The sequence below is a fragment of the Eucyclogobius newberryi genome, unplaced genomic scaffold, assembly GCF_026437365.1.
Source record: "Eucyclogobius newberryi isolate DKJ021-1_F unplaced genomic scaffold, fEucNew1.0.hap1 SCAF_9, whole genome shotgun sequence".
NCBI lineage: Eukaryota > Metazoa > Chordata > Actinopteri > Gobiiformes > Gobiidae > Eucyclogobius > Eucyclogobius newberryi.
Window position 1 is genome coordinate 6,273,802 of NW_027316532.1, and position 16,404 is coordinate 6,290,205.

At 41.3% G+C, this 16,404-nt stretch overlaps 1 protein-coding gene across 1 annotated transcript in view; it reads right to left on the reverse strand.

Moving 5' to 3' along the window:
* mcf2l2 (MCF.2 cell line derived transforming sequence-like 2) overlaps positions 1-16,404 on the reverse strand; it is a 132,114-nt gene that overhangs the window by 35,714 nt on the left and 79,996 nt on the right. The window contains exons 23-25 of the mRNA XM_072438211.1: positions 15,948-16,088; positions 11,633-11,725; positions 1,744-1,822 (exon numbers count right to left, since the gene is read on the reverse strand). Of these exons, the coding sequence (XP_072294312.1) occupies positions 1,744-1,822; positions 11,633-11,725; positions 15,948-16,088 (313 nt within the window). The remainder of the gene's footprint in view (positions 1-1,743; positions 1,823-11,632; positions 11,726-15,947; positions 16,089-16,404) is intronic.

Sequence of the window (16,404 nt, forward strand, 5' to 3'; positions counted from 1 at the left end):
TGTTCTGTGGTAAGACCCGCCCATTGGGAGGAGCCTTCCTGAAGTAGAATATAACTCCAAATAGAAGTATATAGGAAACCTACACACACGGACCAGTATCTGCTCTTTGGTTCCAACCACCCACTACAGCACAAGCTGGGGGTGATCAGAACCTTACAACACAGAGCTCAAGGTGTGCCCACCAGCTCAGAGGGCAAGAAGAAAGAGGAAAAACATGTCCGAAATGCCCTCTCAGCCTGTGGTTACCCCGCTTGGGCTCTCAACAGAGTGAAGAGAAGCAAGAAGCAGGACAAAAGGGAAACTGAACAGAGAAGGAAGGGTGTTTCTATCCCTTATGTGTCTGGCCTCTCGGAAAAACTGCAGAGAATTTTTAGACAACACGAAGTCCCTGTTTATTTTAAACCAGGAAACACTTTAAGACAAAAACTGGTTCACCCAAAGGACAAATTGCCGACTCAAAAACAGAGCAATGTAGTTTATTCGATCCAATGCAGTGAAGAAAGTTGTAAAGAACGTTACATAGGTGAGACGAAACAGCCTCTACACAAGAGGCTTTATCAGCACAGAAGAAATACAAGTTCAGGACCACAGAGCGCCGTGCATCTCCATCTTGAAGCCTCTAATCACTCGTTTGAAGACGGTGAGGTGAAGGTTTTAAGCAGGGAGAAAAGATGGTTTGAAAGAGGAGTCAAGGAAGCTATTTTTGTTAAAAAAGAAAGACCTTCTTTAAACAGAAATGGAGGGCTTAGGTTTCATCTTCCTGTTATTTATAATGGGTTACTGAACCCCTGGAAAGGTAGAGGACATTCAGATGCTAATCAGGTACTCAGGGTGGTTGAGCCAGTGTCTCACAAAGACAAAGAGGATTCTAATAGCCCATTAAGATTCTGAATAGGCTAGCTCGGTAGATACAAGGGGGGAGTTTCTGTTGAAACAAACAACTCTTTCTACTTCAGGAAGGCTCCTCCCAATGGGCGGGTCTTACCACAGAACAGTATTAATATCGGAGTTCTCGACCTAAATTCTGTTATTGACAATGACTCTTGGATGAGAGTCGAAACGTCTACTTTTTCAAACTGAGTCCAGATGACTACAACTGAAGCTTTTTCTACTATGGAACACGCCTGGACGAATGAGGGATTACACCGACATATCAGCAATACTGTATATGGTACCACTTTACAGTATATATTGCCCTAATTAGCCTTAATAAAGCATAATGTACAAATTGTTTATTGATTACGGCTTAGTAACTACTTAACTCAGTGGTTAAGAATTAGGTTATTAATTAAGCAGTTAGTAAACCTGAATCATTCTTAATACACAAGTTGTACTTAAATCTTTGTTACTGCTTAATTAGGGTTAATCATAATGTAATAATGGAGAATTTCTCTCATTTGGTTTCCCGTGTATAAATAAATGCTAAGATAAAAGTGTTCATAATGAATGACAGCCTTGTCCATGCTTTATTGTGGCTAATTAAAATGAAGTTATTATAAATTGTTAGCGGCTAATCCACAGTAAATAGTAGTTCTAAATTACATTGTGTGAAGATATTTTGCAGTTTGGTCATTTTCAAAAATAGTTGCAAAAAAAAATATTGCAATTTGCATACTAACCTTATGTGTTCTGATGAAATATTCAAATGTATTTAGAGTCAAACAATCTAAACTGCTATGTATGTGTGATGGAGACAAACATACAGTACTCTGTGTGGTGGTTTTGCACAGGTGCTGTGTTTACCTCGGCATGCTTCGAGTTGGCCCTGGAGGACCTTCCGTATTTCCGACACCCACATGTTCTTCACATCCATGGAGGGCGCCTACAGACACACACTACAGTCAGTGCATACAGAACCAAAGACGGGAGGAGGGCGAGACAAAGGGAGGGGGTGGAAGAACAGAGAGAGAGAGAGGGAAAGAGGGGAGAGAAGGGAAGAGAGAGAGAGAAGGAGTGCACTTCCATCAGAGGAGCCTAAAGATATACACTATGGTCAGGGCTGGCACAGCCTATAAGCGAACTAAGCAGCCGCGTAGGGCCCCGAGGCGTTAAGAGGGCCCCCTAATCTGGCAACCCGTCGTATGCGAAGTGCGCCACTAGTGTAGTAGCGCTGCTGGCGCGGCAGCGCACACAGCGGTAACATATAACGCACAAACCGCATTTATTTGTAATGACAATCTGGCAACCAAGGCACCAAACCTGCGCTGATTGGTCAACTTCATTGTGCGCGAGGAGCTCGAGAGCAAAACATAAACACAACAGAACATGGTCCCTGCGTGGTCCTCATGTCCAGAGGAATATATCTCCTGGTGCCGAAAAACGAAAGAAGAAACTTCTTGACGATGTAAAGAAACTGCAAACTCAACAACACTCTCCAGGTATTGAACTTCTCTTACAAAGAGACGGTTAATGCTGCTGTTTGAAACAACACGATTCTGTCACGTTAGTTCGCTCAGGCTGGAGGCGACGAAAGCTCTGCCCCGCGCACAATATGTGTCTGAATGAAAGAGAATAAGCTTCACATTTACACCAGCCCGGGAGTGTTAGCTGCAGGTGAGGCCGGGGAGGGGCGTCTATGCCCCGGGTCACTAAGAGGCGGAGATCCGGTCCGGACGAGCGCCGTCTCGTCCAGAACCTCTGACGTGAGACTTTGGAGTGAACAGTGTGCGGCCCCTGTCCCGGGCCCCTGTCCCGGGGCCCTGTCCCGGGCCCCTGTCCCGGGCCCCTGTGCAGCCTCAGTTAGAGATGAGCGGGTTTGAGTTTGTGTCCCTCTCTCACATCACCATGTGTGAGATCAATCGTGACTCGTAATGTCTGTTTGACTTCTTAACGTGCAATAAGAGGAACGTAACGGTTTATGCACGTAAGGTCCATCAGCCAATCACATCGCAGCATTATTTCATGCAGAGGAGTCCAGTGTGAGCAATAAAACTTTTCAATTTATTTAAAACGCATCATTAGACTATTTGTTATAAATTATAATAAATTGATAGTGAAACATAACCAGACACATTAAAATTACATCTGTTATAGAATAATACTATATATTTTTATACAAAAGTGGCAAAGCTGCAGAAACGCAGTCTCTTCACTATCGCTGGGTTTGGACCTTCACTTCTAGTTCTGTTCATTCTCTGGGAATAATATGTTTGCACTGTTTTATCAGTGTTAATTGTTAATCAAGCAATGCTTATGCCATTTGTTTAATTTAATATAACTTGTTTTGTCACTTTAGCAAGAAGGAACAGTTGGGAGCTGTAAAAGATAAATTAGTAAGGATAACTAATACTTTTACATTTTCAGTTAAAATGAATCAATTTGATCATAATTATTTTTCATAGGCAATATTGTATTGAGTAATTAAGTACCATAATGTATTAATAACTGGCTTCAGTCATTTTCTCCTGGCACAGTTTCATCACATCATCATTTTATAGCATTACAACCTCAACATTTTACTCTTACTTTATCCGGCTGGACCACATTAAAATGCAGCAGAAGACCCAAAAAAGGTCTGAAAATTTCTGGGGGAGGGCCCCCAGACCCCCCCCTGTTCATTCATTTAAACTAATGTGCTAATGTGGCTGTCGACCCTTAACGCCCACAAATACGCCCAAAAACATATCTGGGAGGTGTGTTATTTGTACAGGGAGTAGAGGTGATGTCAGCGGAATACCAAGTTGCATTGTGGGATTTAAGTTATCAATATTTGAGCTTGTGAGGTGTTGAGAATAAACTAACTGGATGCCCTGGAGTTTTGGTGCGCTTTGTGTTGAAAAAAGTTCCCATATGTGAATTGTTTACTGACAATGGCAATAAAACTGATTCTGATGACGTGGTGAGGGGCCCCCAAATTTTTTTTCGCTTAGGGCCCCCTGAAGGCTTGGGCCGGCCCTGACTATGGTCGGTGCATACAGAGAGAGAGGGGGGGAGAGGGGGAGCGAGAGAGATGGGGGGAGAGAGAGAGAGAGATGGGGAGAGAGAGAGAGTGCGAGAAAGAGAGAGAAGGGAAGAGCACTATCTTTTAAAGCTGAAACTAAACTTGCACTCATAGTGGCAATGTGGATTTTAATTAGACTTTTTATAAGGTTAGGATAGGCCTGTGCAATAATGTGGATTGTACAATAATGTGGACTGTGAAATAATTTGGAATGTGTAATACGAGAGATTATGCAATAATGCAAACTGTGCAATGTGTGGATTGTACAATAATGTGGACTTTAGGTAATGTGGATTGTATAATAATGTGCACAGTGCAATAACGTGGATTTAAGAATCATGTGGACCATGAAATACGGTCGAATACTAAATATTGATTTAGTATTCGGATTGTACAATATTGTGGACAGTGCAATAATGTGGATTATGCAATGGTGTGGATTGTGCAATGGTGTGGATTGTGCAAGGTGTTTTTGTATATGAAATGTATGTGTTTATTGTTGGCCCTTTTGTGACCCCAGGCCCTTGGGACAATGGATAGAAATGAGCCTTTGGCTATTATCCGATAAATTTACATTTGTGTTTCATATCTGTCCATTTACATGCACTGCCCCAATGAAATAAAAAAGAGGAGGAAGATTTGGGGGAGAATGTGAAAGACATTAAGAGAGAGAGAGAGTAGGGAATACTGGAACAAGGGGGTGCGTGAAAGGAAAAAACAAAGAAAGAAGAAAGAAAAGGGGGTAAAGACAGGAGAGGAGAGAGTGAAGGCGAGAGAGAGATTGAAAAGAGGACGACAGAGTGAGTAGAGAGAGAATGTCAAATAGAGAGCGAGACAGACAAGGAGGAAAGAGCGAGATTAGAGGAAGAAGACCAGAGAGAGTGAAGGAAGAGGAAGGGAGAAGAAAACAGAGGGGGAAACTGTTGCTTTTACAATATTAAACCGTTTGAACAGAAATGCATGGTTTAACACTGCCATCATGTGGACAACCAGAGAACTGCAGAATTGGCAGTAGTTGAAACTACATCAGGGGTGTCAAACTCATATTGGGCCGCGGGCCGAATTTGGACGCTCAAGCTGGGTCGCGGGCCGAACATAACGTAAAACATTAAACAATAAAAAAATGTAATTAATAAATAGCTTAATATAGCCTACGCTGTTTTTGAAGCAATTATTGGATCGATTAAAAGAAATTACAAACACGTTTGTTCTCATAAACTGAAATGTATTAAAAAAAACAAGTGTCATTTCACCAACACTGTGCTTCAGTTTATGAGCATCACAACTTCAGAGTTGATGGCAAGGCAAGTTTATTTGTAGAGCACATTTCATACACAAGGCAATTCAAAGTGCTTCACAGCAGGAAAAATGCATTCAAATCACAAAGAAATTACAAAAACAGAAATACAATAAAATTAACTAAATTAAAAATTATCAATCCAACTGATTGTCTAAACTAATAAAATCACAAACAAAAGAGAAGAGTGCAAAGAAAAAATCCTTTCAGTCATATGCGCAGCTAAACAAAACTGTTTTTAGCTTAGATTTGAACATTGTCAGAGTAGAAGCCTGTCTCACATCTTCAGGAAGACTGTTCCAGATTTTAGCTGCATAAAACTGAAACGCAGATTCCCCATGTTTAGTCCTGACTCTGGGCACCAGCAGGAGGCCGGTCCCTGAGGTCCTCAGAGTCCGAGATGGTTCATATGGCACTAACATATCCAAGATGCACTTTGGTTAGGGTTAGGGTTAGGGAGAGACTTGTACACAAGCAGAGCTGCTTTAAAGTCTATTCTCTGAGCCACAGGGAGCCAGTGCAGAGACCTGAGAACAGGACTAATGTGATCATACTTCCTGGTTCTAGTCAGGACCCGAGCAGCAGCGTTCTGGATGTACTGCAGCTGTTTTACAGCTCGTTTGGAGAGACCAGTGAGCAGGCCGTTACAGTAGTCTAATCTACTGGAGACAAACGCATGGATAAGTCTCTCTAAATCTGGTTTTGACAGTATATTTTTGATTTTGGCAATGTTTTTTAGATGGTAAATAGCTGCTGATGTTATTGATTTGATGTGGCTATTAAAGTTCAAGTCTGAGTCCATTATTACCCCCAGATTTCTAATTTGGTTTGTAGGTTTTAGATCGAGACTCTGAAGGTGACCGCTAACACTTTCTCTTTGTTTCTGTGGGCCAAAAACGATTATTTCAGTCTTGTCTGAGTTCAGCTGGAGAAAGTTGTTTTGCATCCACAAACTGATCTGTTGGATGCAGTGACAGAGTGAATCTACTGGTCCATAGTCACCTGCCGATAGTGAAACATAGATCTGAGTGTCGTCTGCATAATTGTGATAGGACACATTTTCACTGCGTATCAACTGACCCAACGGCAGCATGTAGAGGTTGAACAGAAGGGGACCCAGGACTGACCCTTGGGGCACTCCACAGGTCAGGGTCATGTGGTCTGAGACACAGCTACCAATTTCAACAAAGTACTTCCTGTCTTCCAGATAGGACCTTAACCAGTTTAGGGCAGTGCCAGTGATGCCCACCCAGTCCTCTAGTCTCTGTAAGAGGATCCCATGATCGACAGTGTCAAAAGCAGCACTCAGATCTAACAGAATTAAGACTGAGGCTTTGCCCGTGTCAGTGTTCAGGCGGATGTCATTTGTCACCTTGACAAGAGCAGTCTCAGTGCTGTGATGAGGTCTAAAACCTGACTAAAAAACATCAAATGAGTTGTTTATTAAGAGGAAATCTGTGAGCTGTTGGTAAACAACATTTTCAAGGACTTTGCCCCAAAATGGCAGATTAGAGATGGGCCTGTAATGACTCAGTACTGCGGCATCAAGACTGCTCTTCTTTAGGAGAGGCTTTATGACCGCAGTTTTCAAAGACATTGGGAATGTTCCAGATTGAAGCGACATGTTAACTATGTGAGTGAATGGTGCTAACAAACTGTTCAGCACAGACTTTAGAAATCTGGTGGGTAACACATCAAGGCAGCATGTAGATGAACTCAGACTGGTGATGATCTCATGGACAGTTTTGTCAGTTACTGGTGCAAAGTGAGTTAGCTCTAAGTGTCTAGGTGGTTTTAGGGTAATTTTTTGCATTGTGGGATTTATAGCATTTTTAATGCCCTGAACTTTGTCATTAAAGAATAATGCAAACTCATTACACTTGGATGTGGAAATGAGTTCTAACGGCAGCTGAGCTGGAGGGTTTGTTAATCTGTTTACTGTGGCAAACAGGACACACGAGTTGTTACTGCAGCTTCCAATTATTTCAGAAAAATATCTTTCCCTAGTTCTACATAAGATTAGGTTGTACATGTTCAGCTTTTCTTTGTAAATCTCTTTTTGAACCTGGAGCTTTGACTTGCGCCATTTCCGTTCGGCCCTGCGGCACTCCCTTTTCTGTGCCCTGACCGAATCATCATTTCTCCACGGCGCCTTCTGCTTATTTTTAACCATTTTAGCCTTCATAGGGGCGATGGTGTCCAGAACATTCAAAACACTAGATGTAACAGAGTTCAACAAATCATTTACATTAGAACATGAGACATTTTCAAAGTTTATCATTTCTATAAACAGTGCACCTGTGCCATCACTTATGTGTCTCCTCTGAACAACTGCAGGACCAACCGGAAGTTTGGGAGAAACAGACAGGTCAAAGAAGACACAAAAATGATCAGACAGAGCAACATCACATTAACATTTGAAATATTTACCCCCTTTGTAATTATGAGATCTAGAGTGTGTCCTTTGCTGTGGGTGGGGCCTCTCACATGCTGAGTAAGACTGAAGGTTTCAAGGACAGCATCAAGCTCTTTAGCGTTTCTGTCACAAATATTATCAACATGCACATTGAAATCACCTGTAATGACCAAACCATCAAAGTCTGTGCATATGACTGAAAGCATCTCAGTAAAATCATCAATAAAACTTTGGCAGTGCTGGAGAGGCTTGTATAAAACAATGAAGAGAATGGATGGAGACCGTTTTAGCTCCATTTTAAAGGATACATACTCAAATGATGAAAACACCCCAAAAGACAACCTGCGGATAATTATTTCATCTCTAAAGACAGCACAGACTCCACCCCCTTTTTTGTTTTCTCGTGTTTCAGATTCAAACTTAAAGTTGGGTGGAGCAGATTCTATCAGAACTACATTTCCTGTGTTTTTGTCAAGCCATGTTTCAGTTAAAAACATAAAATCAAGATTATAAGAAGAAATAAAATTATTAATTAAGAGAGATTTGTTACATAAGGATCTGACATTTAGCACAGCAAGTTTCAGACTAGTTTCAGTGAGACTGGGCTTTATCTTTTCACAGGGAATATGAATCACATTTCTCAGATTGGGCCTGACTCGCATTTTGTTTTTCCATCTGTGTGATGATGTGACTACAGAAATAGCACTAGGGGGGGCTCTTTTTACATAGGGCCCCGGGTTGGTTTGATTTTTAATGTGACAATAAGTCCCGGCAACGCTGAGACCCAGTGCATCCTAGCTATGGGAGATACCAGGTGAAAGGCGAGGTTGGATGGGTGGTGGGGCTTTTGTAGCCAAGGAGAGTTTGGGACCAGGTGAGAGGCGAGGGGGGATGGGTGGTGGGGCTTTTGTTGGTGTAGTCGGCTTGTGCAGGGAAGAGTTGATAAGTATTGGCATAGCCCTTGCTATATTGGGCGTGAGTGGAGCCATCTTAATGCCTGATTTGATCAGACTTTCAAAATGGCTGGGAAGGCCCATGGGTGAGAGTGGAGATGAGAAGGAGAATGATGAATCTTTAGTGGGAGTAGATGTTGCAGGGGGAACCCAGGGCTGGTGTGAAGGCAGGGGCGATGACAGGGATGTTGTTGGGCTTGTCACAGATGGGTCCAAAGCCTTTGAAGATTGTTCCTTTGCTGGAGGCGGTGGAGGTGAATGTGGAGCAGCTGGAGCTGAATCCTTTGCTGGTGGTGGTGGTGGTGGAGCAGCTGCTGATGAATCCTTTGGTGGAGGCTGAGGTTGTGGTGCTTTTGATGTTGAAACATTGGCTCGGTCTCTGGCTGATGGAGCAGGAATTCTTCTCTCATTCCTCTCTTCTCTAACTATCTGCTCAGGACCCTGTCCAGGCCCAGTCCAATGCCTCAGAGCGTGGAGCAGGTTCTCTGTCAGCACCCTCACTCCACCTCTGCATAGGTGGGGGCCATTTCTCTTAAACAGGTCCTCTCGTTTCCAGAATAGATAGAAGTTCTCAATGTAGTGTAGTCCTCTCGGGGAACACTCTTTGGACAGCCATGTGTTCAGCTGAAGAAGCCGGCTAAACTTGTTTATCCTCCTGTCGATGTTTGGAAGAGGTCCACTTATGAATGTTTTGATTTCCATTTTATCAAGCACGTCGAATAACTTCAAGAAGTCTTTTTTCAAAACTTCAGTCTGTTCCCGCCGCATGTCCACTGCACCCACGTGCACAATCAGCTGTTTAGCTCCTCCATGCTTAGCCATAATATTTGGAAGGAGTGACGTTATCTCAGAAACAGTGGCGCTTGGAAAAGAATGTGTGTTTATCTTTTCATGCGTCACGTGACTTATCGCGCCGTCCCCAACTAAAACAATCTGCGTGACCTTGGCTCCTGGCACAGATCCTCCTCGCTGTATTTTGGCCACGTCATCTTTCCTTTTTTCATTTAATTCCATCTCTGAAAGTGGTAAAAATCTGTTGGTGAGCTGTATTTTAGGTGACTTCACGTTATCTTTGTATCGTTTAGGCTTTGCTCCAAGTTTGTTCCAAGAAATCTACAGAAATAAACATTTAATCTATTGTTAAATATTGTTAAATAGGTATTTGGAACTGAAAAATATTGTATTTGACTTTATAACAAAATAAACTTCTCAAGATCTAAAAAACCTTTTAAATGTACTAACTAACATTTCCACGTCTGTAGTTCTCTGTAGTTCTCTGTAGTTCTCTATTCACCTGAACTGACACACCACTAAATACAAACACACGTGAAGCGTTTGATTAAGGAGGTTAAGTTACGCCTCTTGCCTTGAAAATATAGAATAAGTGCATGAGCCACAGTGTTCCATCAAACCAATTCTGTACAAAATAAAACAATAAAAAATAAATAGCTTTTTCACAGCCTAGTAATAGTAATTGTTGCACAATGTGCAGCAGGTGAAAGACTGAGTCCATATTCATGCAGCAGCAGGAACAGGAACATGGACTTTTGATGTGATTTATGATATGAAATGTTCATATCACAGACATGTTTCTGCTCAAACTCAATATGAGCTCGCTATTTTCATAGTTTAAGCTGATCTTAGTGGCAAATGATTCATGTAGTGACTCAAATTAGGTCATTGTGTTTGTGTTCACAGTCACAATAGTGACACTCTGACCTGTGTTTTTACCTGCGGCTCCTGATCTGTCCAGGTTTGTAGAGGTTTGGATGTTTTCCTCAGAGCATCATCACAGAAGTTAGTTTTATTGCTTTTCTTTTCTTAGCTCCACATTAGCTACACTTTTAGCACAACTCTAAAATCCACAAAACCTTCTCCTTTCTTTCTTCCACGTGTTTCCCAAACCACACGTCTCTGTCCTCGCTCAGACTTCTGCTCTGAGGTGCGTAAGTGCTGTAAAGTGCGCAAACGCGCGTCTTACTTCCCTCTGCATTTCTCCCTCAGCAGTGAAGAGCGGGGAGGGGCGGCCACCAGCGGCATTGTGGGACGTGTAGTTTTAGCGATAAAAATGGTTACGGACGTAACTACGGTTCTATGAACAAAAAATAAAAAATAGAAATGTATTTTTTAAAATTTGATATGAATTCAAAATGTTTGGCGGGCCGGATTATAATGTCTGGCGGGCCGGATGTTTGACACCCCTGAACTACATTATCACAGCTATTGTAAAAAGCTCTTACTAAAATGTCTACATCACTGCACACTGGAAACTGCATATGATTGTTCAATGGTTCAATCGCTCACCAAAAGTCTACAAGGGCAATACAAATACATAATGAAAATGTGTTGGACATTTGAGCTGTGCACTGTGCTTTGACACACCGACATTTGCAAAACAGCTCCCACGGAATCCTAAACCGAATTATAGTTTTTGTCCAGAGTCTTAGTCCTGACCTCACAGACCAAAGTGACACTGGTTTAGAGTCTTAGTCCTGACCTCAGACCAAAGTGACACTGGTTTAGAGTCTTAGTCCTGACCTCAGACCAAAGTGACACTGGTTTAGAGCTGTGAGTTCTGTTCAGAGAAAGAGCCTGTGAACTGCTTGAACTTGATGAGAAATGTTCCGTATGATTCGACCAGCAAAGCCCTGGTTCAAATAAACATTTGAATCCAGTGATCGAACCAAAATTGGCCAATGATGAGCTCTGGTTCTTTTAATCGAGGAGGAAAAGCATGTGGACCAGAGCTCAGACTTTGGCACAAGTTGCCATAGTAACCATACTTGGGACAGTCCTCATTTCTGATATTTGCTCGATCAAATTTACTCTTGGAATATAAACAATTTTCCAGATAAACACTTGCTCAGCGTTCGTAGAATTATATATTTGAACTGCTGATAGTAAAAATCAGTTTATGATTATCAGTTATCAGTGGTTTATGATCAGGAAATGAATATTGAAAGCCATTTTATTTGTTAAAACTCTCTAGCTGATATTCTTTGCTGTACATATACTCAGTTGTGCACCTGGATGATGTAGACCTCTTCTCGACCGTTGAACCAGACTTCAAACTTCTTCATGTCTCCTTTGACGTTCTCAGTGATGCCCACAGAACTCATCTGCACAGGGACAGAAACACAGACAAGCCTTAAAGGAGGTCTATAAAGGGAAAACGCAAAGCAAAAACATTAACATCACCCATCGATGTCATCAGATGTGTCGTGAAACTGTAACGTCGAAGTCTTTTGATTTTACGGCCAATTATTCAGTCTGATATCAGAATGAGCTTCCTGAGATGATATAGATAAATTAAGTGAATTTGTGTCATCAATTTCAGGCAATATCAGGTCGTGTAAAGAAGTTTTAAACCTGTAAAATCTTCTTTATAACGTTTGACAATATTGTGAAATGTGTCATTGTTCGATTAGTGATTTCAAGATTGTCAAAAGTATCAATAATCAGATAATTTAAAAAGTATCACATTAACTGGATAAAGTGACTGACCTGAACAGTTTTAATTTACCCTGATCTTGATCAGTAATAATAAAAGACCACAGAGTAACTTTGTGCTGTGTTTATCATCCTTGTGGTATCAAAATCGGTATCGAGCCAATTCCTCTGTATCGAAATTGAGTTTGACATTTCAGTATTATAACAACACTAAGGTTTAATATGTGTTATATTTGAATAATATAAGCCTTAAGGTTTAAAAATACAAGACCTTCAGTCACGCATTTGCACAGTACACCCATCAAACCACTAGAGGGTGATAAGATGCTGTTTAAATGTTGATTCAGTAGAAGACTGTTCTTAAAGCCAAACTGCCCACTACTTTTACTTAACCACTATTTTACAAAGAAAGCTGCAAAAGAGAAACACTGTGTTCCAGAGCAACTTATCACGGAGGCTATGCATGAGATTAAGACACTGCTGTCGCTGTCCCGCTGATGGGGACAGCAGATAAGTTGAAACACGGCTTGTGATTGTTGTGACCTAGTTTCATATCAGCAGGTAGATCTACGGTGGCCTGTTGGAAGGGTTCACATTTCTGATGATAATGACAGTGCTTGACGCAATTGGGAAGGGCGTTTTTTTTTTTAAATGTACCGATTTGAAATTAATTTTGAAATGCATTTTTGAGCGTGAGAAAAGGCCGTCAGCGCGCGAGAGCGTGAGGCAGGTCAGAAATGTGTGAGTCTCACGTCAGAGAGTTGAGAGTTGACAGGTCTGGTGTTCTATTGTGGGCTCATGACTATGTCAAAGTTGTTTGCTCAAAATAATGTTGGTGATATTTCTGTGCAGGCCGGACTGGTTTACATTCAGAGCCCAGAGTTTGCATTTCACATGGAGGTTACATGCTGAGCCCTGAGGCTTTTTGGTGATGACATGACATTCTATTGTATAATGTATTATAGACTTTAAAGTACTTCTAAAGACTACATTTTTTCTTGGCCCTCAGAACATGAGTAACATTTTGGTGTCTGGGAATGTTCTTTACGACACCAAATAAGTAAGACTATTCTAGAGTACTCAGGGTACTCGCCACCGCTCTCTAAAACAATATACTCTTTATGGAAAAGATATGTTTTATGCGGCCAAGGGTAGGGCGAGGGGACCAGTACACAGAAGTCTCTTTTGAACGAGACACTATGTATTTCTCAAGGCCCGCATCACTCAAGGCTGCAGAAAGAGAGCATTTCCTCTGTTTGGAATGTTTTATGAATAATTTATGAAATAATGATCTACAGTACTTTGGTATGTATGATAGTTTTATTTTTACATGTTCATCTTTGTAGCATCTTGTAGGATGACCAAAGGCCTCTAGATATAGAACAATTATGACCTTAGTGTTTTAGTGATGAAAACCAGAAATTGTGCATTCTTTTTGACATTTTGGTTTAATAATGATACAGCTCAGTTTTAAAAAGCTTGTAGAAAAGGTTTTTTTAAGAGTCTGTCTAGTCCGGATAACACTTAGGATTATAAGAATACAACTACGATTAATCAATTAATCATTGCAGTCTTTGTATTTTTGATTGCCTTGATCGAAACAGACAGTTTAATTTAGTACACTTCTTACAGGAAAGGGAAGTTGGTTTTGTGAAAGAGGAAACTGCAGTGCGTTTCTGAAATGTGCTATAAAAGGTGATTCTTTTTTTTCTGTTTGACCACACTCTTAAAGAAACAAATCAAATACCTTCATGGAAAAAAACATTTAAGTCACTTTACAACTCAAATTGTTCTCATTAATTTCCTATAGTATGACATTTCTGTAGAGTTTATGGCTCAGTATTTTCAGTGTGAATCTTTTCTTTGCAGTAATGAGGAATATTTTGTTCATCATTTTAGTATGATAAGATTTGAGAGAGTTGAATAAGTAACTTCTAAGACTTATTATAGCTTGCTTTTTTTTTTTAACTCTTTAACTTTATGCACGGAAAATAAAGATTCCTCTCCAAACCCTAATTGTGATAAACCGTGCGATTTCCTGTGATGGAAACTCTATGTGCTGAAAACAAAGCTAGCAAAACAAAGCTAGCACACATTAAGACCCACAATATTACATTTCCAGTATATAATCCATCTAAAATGATCCAAATGCATGACATAAAGAGAGGTTAAAACATGAGACGCAGGGAAGTACACAAATGCAGAAAGAGCTACCATAACCATAAACTGGAAGTAGTTTTGTGTTTACTCTAGCTTTAGCCACGTCTCAAATTGCCACAAACTAGGGCCACGCCCACGCAGAGACAAACCGGTTATAGTTTCCAAAATGTACTAGTTTAGTAAATGTGTGCACAAGGAGCGCTCAAAACACCTCAAACCACTGTAAAACATCTTCCAGGCCTGAGTGAGGCGCTGTGACACCAAAACAGAAGAAGAGATCGCACAGAGCATGCACAGAAAAGTTGTGAGATGTAAACAGAAACTTCGGAGAGATTATTTTTTAAACGTAGCAGAGACTAAATGTACAGCGTGGATGTGACACGCGCTGGAATAGTTTTTTAATTCAACTTTTTTTGACTTTTTTCGGCTGGATTTGAGCGTTTTTCGTTGCGTTCGTTGTGTTGTTGTGACGTGAGCTAGCTCCGAGCGAGCCCACCAGCCCCTCCCCCCCGCGCCCTCCGGCCGCGCTAAAGTACGGCGTGTCGTCGGTACACGTTTATATGAAAGAGGAACTTCACGAACGATCGGGACACGCACTGGAATCGCTTTAAATTAACTTGTTTTGACTTTATTCGGCTGGATTGAGTGTTTTCGTCGTGTCGTCGCGATGTGTCTTGGCTCCGGCCCCGCCCCCGGCTCCGGCCCCGCCCCCCGGCCGGCGCCGTACCGCGTTTCCACAAAGGAGGAACTCATGAAACTGCGGAGAACAGTCGTCTTACCCGGAGATCGTCACGTTATCCCGTCGCAATACTGACCTAACCTAATACTGATGTGCAATTCTGTCATATGTGCAATTACTGTGAAATTCATGTGCAATCTATGTGCTGTCGTGACACATATGTGCAATTACTGTCGGGATCACATGCAATGGTATTTATTTATTTATCTATGGGAGTTTTTGTTTATAGGAGATCTTCTACTGAAAGTGTTTTTCAGACTTCCTATAAGTGATCTGTTCTTCTGTATCTACCTCTGTATCTACCTGCGTTGCACCAATGAAATTTCCCCATGTGGGACAATAAAGGAATATCTTATCTTATCTTATCTTAAATCTACTGAAGAGACGAGGAGTGCAGACGTCACTGGAATATAATGTCCAAAGCTTCAAAAACAAATTCTGTGGTGGATTTATTTATTCTTTTCCTCTCTGTGTCACCTGTGGCTCGTGGTGCAGTGGTGGAGCGAGGATTCTGCTCTAAACATCATAGAGATGTCATTTACTGGCGGCGGTAACTGGTTTCCATAACTCCAGTTTTTAGACTCCTGAAACGCCCGCTCCACGTGGATACTACCTGTTTTAGACTAAATATCTTTGCGGATTTGTTTAGCCTCGTGTGGACGGGGCTTTAGAATGACTAAATGTCTTTTTGTGGACTGCTGAGACTGCTCATGATTAAAAAGCGTAATGGGTGATGATCTAAAGTGAACCAGTCTGGGGGCCGGTCGAAACGTGGTTTAAGGTTTGTATCAATACTTTCAAATAAGTATCTACAGTTTTGACATTAGCTTTGTATCACTGTGCATAACTTCTGGGCCCAAAATGTTTCATAAAAGTAAATACATTTCCCCTAACGTTAAATAGACATTAGAATCAATCGCACGTATTAGTTATGGTAATGTGTGTGGCGCGTCTTGCCTTCGGGCGTCGCTGTGTGTCGGTTTAGTCCTGACCTTGAGCGAGTGTTTGAAGCTGTAGGAGGGCGTCTTCTCGTGGCCCTCGCTGGTCTCCTCTCGCTTCTTGCAGAAGAGCAGGATCTTGTCGTACAGAAACAGGTGCCGCTGCATGGGCTTGAACCGGGCCAGGTCCTTTACCTGCAAAATGAAATGGACAGCTTCGGTTTTACCCCCGGACAACGTGCTCTGAGACTCAAAGTGCATATCGACACGTTAGACTACAACTTAGAATTAAGATTTGACTGATAATGTTACCTATTTATCCCCAGTTTGCCAATTTTGTTAAGGTTTATAATATTAATTCCTGGTTATTTCATTAGTCCATAAGTCAATTTTTATTATTATTTATTTTACACCTTTAGAATGTGTAATTTTTAACGATCCAAGGGGGGGAAAGCTTCATGATAGAGAATATTTACAAATAGGATTTTTTTGGTCTCACTTTACAATAGTT